The 6045-nt window shown below is 44.8% G+C and overlaps 2 protein-coding genes across 7 annotated transcripts in view; one reads left to right on the plus strand and one right to left on the minus strand.

Moving 5' to 3' along the window:
- Window positions 1–481, plus strand: part of med15 (mediator complex subunit 15) — a gene marked incomplete in the record, with an annotated part of 33213 nt that extends 32732 nt beyond the window's left edge. For all 3 annotated transcript variants that reach the window (XM_014023130.1, XM_014023129.1, XM_014023131.1), the window contains 1 exon segment: window positions 318–481. In XM_014023130.1, coding sequence (XP_013878584.1) covers window positions 318–454 — 137 coding nt within the window.
- A 239-nt stretch (window positions 482–720) lies between these two features.
- Window positions 721–6045, minus strand: part of thoc6 (THO complex 6) — an 11464-nt gene continuing 6139 nt past the window's right edge. For 3 of the 4 annotated variants that reach the window (XM_014023148.1, XM_014023147.1, XM_014023145.1), the window contains 10 exons: window positions 5096–5199; window positions 4984–5021; window positions 4859–4910; window positions 4713–4784; window positions 4540–4642; window positions 4301–4350; window positions 4138–4200; window positions 1120–1230; window positions 908–1036; window positions 721–831 (listed from right to left, as the gene is read on the minus strand). In XM_014023148.1, the coding sequence (XP_013878602.1) occupies window positions 751–831; window positions 908–1036; window positions 1120–1230; window positions 4138–4200; window positions 4301–4350; window positions 4540–4642; window positions 4713–4784; window positions 4859–4910; window positions 4984–5021; window positions 5096–5199 (803 nt within the window). In that variant the 3' untranslated portion in view covers window positions 721–750. The remainder of the gene's footprint in view (window positions 832–907; window positions 1037–1119; window positions 1231–4137; window positions 4201–4300; window positions 4351–4539; window positions 4643–4712; window positions 4785–4858; window positions 4911–4983; window positions 5022–5095; window positions 5200–6045) is intronic. The other variant, XM_014023146.1, reaches the window with a different exon arrangement.

Genomic DNA, 6045 nt, shown 5'->3' on the forward strand with positions numbered 1-6045 from the left:
GCATTTCTGCAGTTTGTATTTAGAGTCATGGATGCAGAGTTCACTTTGTCTCTGACGTCCTGTCCCTGTTGACGTCCTGTCCCTGTTGACGTCCTGTCTCTGTTGACGTCCTGTCCCTGTTGACGTCCTGTCCCTGTTGACGTCCTGTCCCTGTTGACGTCCTGTCCCTGTTGACGTCCTGTCTCTGTTGACGTCCTGTCTCTGTTGACGTCCTGTCTCTGTTGACGTCCTGTCTCTGTTGACGTCCTGTCCCTGTTGACGTCCTGTCCCTGTTGACGTCCTGTCCCTGTTGACGTCCTGTCTCTGGTGTCTCTCAGGAGCCAACAGTTTCCTGCAGACTGTCCACAGGAACCTGACGTCCAAGCTGCTACAGCTGCCGGACAAACACTCGGTGACGGAGCTGCTGAACACCTGGGCTCAGAGCGTCCGGCAGGCCTGCCTGTCAGCAGCCTGAGGCCCCGCCCACAGGAAACCTGGACACTACAATAAGACTGTTTACCTGCAGACCCAGCCCACGCCCCCTCCTTGTTGTTGTTTTTGTTTTATTTACAGTTTAAAGATTTATCTGCCTGAAAATGTTTAATAAAATCTGTTCAACTCCCAGAAGCAGAAACTGTCATCTGTTGATCAACAGGGGGTGCTGTTTGTTCAACACCAGAACCTGAGCTGGTCCTGGTTCTGGTTCTGGTTCTGGTCCTGCAGATGGAAATAAGCCACAGGTTTTGTAGAAAACATTTTATTGTTTTATCATCAGAAGCTGAGTGAGAAGGCTCGGTACGACAGGTTGGTGAACACRTCCACGTGGCTGCTGCTGCCGCCCACCGTCAGCACCTGCAAACACAAACACACCTCTGTGAGCCCGCCCCCTCCACACCTGACGCTACCTGTGCTGCGTTCAGGGACTCACCCGGTGCTCGGAGCTGTTGCTGTTCATCTGCAGCGTGTTGAGGCTCRACGACGTGCACGGAATCTGAGCTTTGACCTCTCCGCCCAGCAGACAGTGAGACACGAACGCACCCTCCCCCACCGCCAGGATCTACACACACACACACACGTTGTTTGTTTGTTTGTTTGTTTGTTTGTTTTCTGCTCTGAGCAAAGCCGGGTGTGTTTTCTCACCATGTCCTGGTGGAAGGCGGTCTGTCGCTGGCAGCCGCTCAGAGGAAACACTGAGGTCGGAGACAGAGAGCGGAGATGCCACAGAGACAAGGAGGGACCCCCTCCACACAGCTGCAGCACAAATAACAACAAGTAAACAACAACACAGGCACCTGAATGCACCACGCCACCTTTAGAAGCTCAGATTGAGGCCTAAAGAAATGAAACTAGGGATGCACGATGACTTTGTCCTTCTAACGGCCGATAACCGATAACATGCCAGGAGATAAGACGAGTTAAAAATAGGTAAGACCATAACAAGAATACACAAGACCAAAACCAAATGACTGTAAATTATACTATTTGAAATAAACTATTAGCAAACAAACAATTCTTAAAATATATCAAACAAAACAATTTCTCAAATGGTCATTGTTTTAAATAAGACACATTAATCATAAAAAGACGTTTAACACTGATCTGATCTAAACAAAAGAGAAAAAGTCATTCAACAAGTTCAAAACAGATAATGTACTAAAAGTTAGATTCAAAGTACATTTGTTTTTATTATTAATATATCATTTAAAACATTTTTCTACCTGTAACAGTGATTCTGAGAGTGTGAATGCATTATGACTGCATCATACTTACAGGCTGAAACACAGAGAGGTAGCAGCTGTTCAGCATGTAAACTGTGTCTAACGGTGGTAAACTGTGACTAACTGTGACTAACTGTGGCTAACTGTGGCTAATGATGGTAAACTGGCTAACGGTGGTAAACTGTGTCTAACGGTGGTAAACTGTGTCTAACGGTGGTAAACTGTGTCTAACTGTGACTAACTGTGGCTAACTGTGGCTAATGATGGTAAACTGGCTAACGGTGGTAAACTGTGTCTAACGGTGGTAAACTGTGTCTAACGGTGGTAAACTGTGTCTAACTGTGACTAACTGTGACTAACTGTGGCTAACTGTGGCTAATGATGGTAAACTGGCTAACGGTGGTAAACTGTGTCTAACGGTGGTAAACTGTGTCTAACGGTGGTAAACTGTGTCTAACTGTGACTAACTGTGACTAACTGTGGCTAACTGTGGCTAATGATGGTAAACTGGCTAACGGTGGTAAACTGTGTCTAACGGTGGTAAACTGTGTCTAACGGTGGTAAACTGTGACTAACTGTGGTAAACTGTGTCTAACGGTGGTAAACTGTGACTAACTGTGGCTAACTGTGGCTAATGATGGTAAACTGGCTAACGGTGGTAAACTGTGTCTAACGGTGGTAAACTGTGTCTAACGGTGGTAAACTGTGACTAACTGTGGTAAACTGTGGCTAATGATGGTAAACTGTGTCTAACGGTGGTAAACTGTGACTAACTGTGGCTAATGATGGTAAACTGTGTCTAACGGTGGTAAACTGTGACTAACTGTGGCTAACTGTGGCTAACGATGGTAAACTGGCTAACGGTGGTAAACTGTGGCTAACTGTGACTAACTGTGGCTAACGGTGGTAAACTGTGACTAACTGTGGCTAACTGTGGCTAACGATGGTAAACAGGCTAACGGTGGTAAACTGTGGCTAACTGTGGCTAACGGTGGTAAACTATGGCTAACTGTGGCTAACGACGGTAAACTGTGGCTAACTGTGGCTAACGATGGTAAACTGTGGCAAACGGTGGCTAACGATGATAAACTGTGGCTAACAGTGGTAAACTGTGGCTAACTGTGGCTAACGGTGGTAAACTGTGGCTAACGATGGTAAACTGTGGCTAACGATGGTAAACTGTGGCTAACTGTGGCTAACGGTGGTAAACTGTGGCTAACGGTGGTAGACTGTGGCTAACGGTGGTAAACTGTGGCTAACTGTGTCTAACGGTGGTAAACTGTGTCTAACTGTGGTAAACTGTGGCTAACGATGGTAAACTGTGGCTAACTGTGGCTAACGGTGGTAAACTGTGGCTAACGGTGGTAGACTGTGGCTAACTGTGGTAAACTGTGGCTAACTGTGGCTAACGGTGGTAGACTGTGGCTAACTGTGGCTAACTGTGGTAAACTGTGGCTAACTGTGGCTAACGGTGGTAAACTGTGGCTAACTGTGGCTAACGGTGGTCAACTGTGGCTAACTGTGTCTAACGGTGGTTAACTGTGGCTAACGGTGGTAAACTGTGGCTAACGGTGGTAAACTGTGGCTAACTGTGTCTAACGGTGGTAAACTGTGGCTAACGGTGGCAAACTGTGGCTAACTGTGTCTAACGGTGGTAAACTGTGGCTAACTGTGGCTAACGGTGGTAAACTGTGGCTAACTGTGGCTAACGGTGGTAGACTGTGGCTAACTGTGGCTAACGGTGGTAGACTGTGGTAAACTGTGTCTTTAGCGAGGGTGAACAGCTGGTTGTCATCATTTCCATCTTTAAATTGCTTGAGATCTGTGTCCTCTGGATATTTTATTGGATTTGTCCAAAGCTTCAGCAGTGATTTAAGTCCTGATGAGTTCTTGAACACTAGCTTGTTGTTGTTAGCATAACATAACATATACAGTATATATAACATAACATATTTTACATGTTCTCAAATTGGGACTAGTTGTTCTGAACTTTTATGTTTATAATTATAAAGTTTGTGTGTAACATTCAGGGTTAACTGGTAAAATAATATTAATAATTATTAAAATGACTGGTTGTTTTTCAGCACAGAGTATTATAATTATTGTTCTAGTGAGAAAGAAGTTTATTCCGACTCCACTTGAACGTCGCACGGGTCAGGCAGGACAGGGATCGGTTTGACCAAAAAGGATAAAAATAAAGGAGCACTMATCACCGCGGTGCTGGAAAACATGAAYATACTGTATATTATTGGTTCTGTTAGTTACGATATCGGACCGATAAGTATCGGCTCAGTAGTTATTGTGCACCCCTTAGTGAAACTTTTAAACCTGTGCTGCGTTCAGGGACCTGAGGTTCTGTGGGACATTTTTCTCCTTCTGTTCACCTGCAGCCACACCCCAGAGACATACGAACTTTTAACTCCGCCCCCAGTTTTCTCACCATCCAATCAGAGTCGGTGGTCACACAGCTGATCCACTTCCCGTACTGAGGCCGTGTGCAGCTCTGAAACACAGACTGAGGTCACTACTCTGGATGTAAACACCATCAGCTGACCATCAGCTGACCGTCAGCTGACCGTCAGCTGACCATCAGCTGCTCTCACCTCGTACTTGTGCACCTCGATGCAGTGAACGCACTGACCCGTCCTGCTGTCTGAAAAACACATCATCATCATCACCATCATCATCACCATCACCATCATCATCATCATCATCACCATCACCATCACCATCACCATCACCATCATCATCATCATCACCATCACCATCACCATCACCATCATCATCATCACCACCATCACCATCACCATCACCATCATCATCATCACCTGCTGTCACTCACCCCACATCCTGACGGTTCCGTCCTCACTGCCGGACAGAAGCTCCGCCTCCCGCTCGCGGACGCACACACAGTGCACGTAGTCGGTGTGACCCTTCAGGACAGTCTGTGGACACGACGCAGCTGTCAAGTGACGCGTCACCGTCGTCATGACGACGAGAGACAGACAGACCCACCTTAAAGACTCCGTGTTCCAGGTCCAGGACGTGGACGTTGTTGTCCCCCGCTCCGACCACCAGGCTGTTGTCCTGACAACACAAACAGTGTCCAGAGCGTGGTTCCAATAAAGTTTGATTGAAACGGAGAGGCCAGGTGTGCTCACCTGATGGCTCAGGGCCATGGAGTTGATCTCTGGGATCTCCAGACCGGACCTGCTGAGGCACAGACAGAGACGTGAGTTTGTGTTTGTCCTCCAGGGTGGACAGGAAGCAGAAGAGTTGTCCTCACTTGTAGTCTGGTCTCTTGGTCCACAGAGGCTTCACGTTCTGAGGAGACAAAGACGTCAGGCGTCAGAGACAGCAGCCTGGTTCTGTGGGACAGAGACCATCTGGACCAGTACCTTCTTAATGAGCTCGGTCCAGCTCCAGGCGCTGACCTCTCCGTTTCCTGCGCTCAGCAGGACACAGTCGGTGGACAGGAGACTGAAGACTGGACCTTCATGAGCTGCAGGAGACAAGAGACACACTGATGTCCTCACAGCCATCAAACCGTCACACTTTGATTTGTCTCGTTAAAAACCGTCTCTGCTGGACAGGAAGTCAAACCTGCCGTCTTTATTTTTTTATTTTTACATAAAAACGTCTTGTTTTTAGGAGGCGTCTCTTCACTAAGATCAGTCTGAAGAGTCTCCAACTTTTTATTTAAATATTTGTTACCACTTTACAATAAGGCTCCCCTTATAAAGAGTTTATAGGTTATTAATTCATCTGTAAACACTATAAATCATTAATAAATGTTTATTATGCATTAATTAATGACAAGAGAGAAAACTGTCCAATTACTAAATACTGAGACAAATCTGTTCACATACATATTACATCTAAAGGTGCTTATTAAACATTTCACATTACGTTACTACATTGTAAGTACAATAACTGTAAKAAACACATATTTTAACATATTAATATTGTACTGTATTACTGCATCATAAATATTCACAACTGTCTAAGGCAGACTTATTAAGTGTAAAACAGTACACGATGTTTTAATGACAAAAACATTTATAAAGGCCAAACCTTAGTCTTTAATGTGAAAATCATCATTTTTAAAACTTAGTGTTGATTATCAATATTTGAAATTATTGTTCAAACATGTAACTGTTAGCAAGGATGATGTATCAAAAAAGTAAAAAAAAAGTCATGTTAACACACTAAATAATCCCACCCCATCCAAAACACTGTACAATTTTACACTTTACAATAAGACTCCTCTTATAGATGGCTTTTAAAGAGTTTATAGATATCTTATTAATTCATCTGTAAACACTTTATAAATTATTAATAAGTGTTT

This window comes from Austrofundulus limnaeus, unplaced genomic scaffold (assembly GCF_001266775.1).
Source record: "Austrofundulus limnaeus strain Quisiro unplaced genomic scaffold, Austrofundulus_limnaeus-1.0 Scaffold358, whole genome shotgun sequence".
In the NCBI taxonomy this organism is placed as follows: Eukaryota; Metazoa; Chordata; class Actinopteri; order Cyprinodontiformes; family Rivulidae; genus Austrofundulus; species Austrofundulus limnaeus.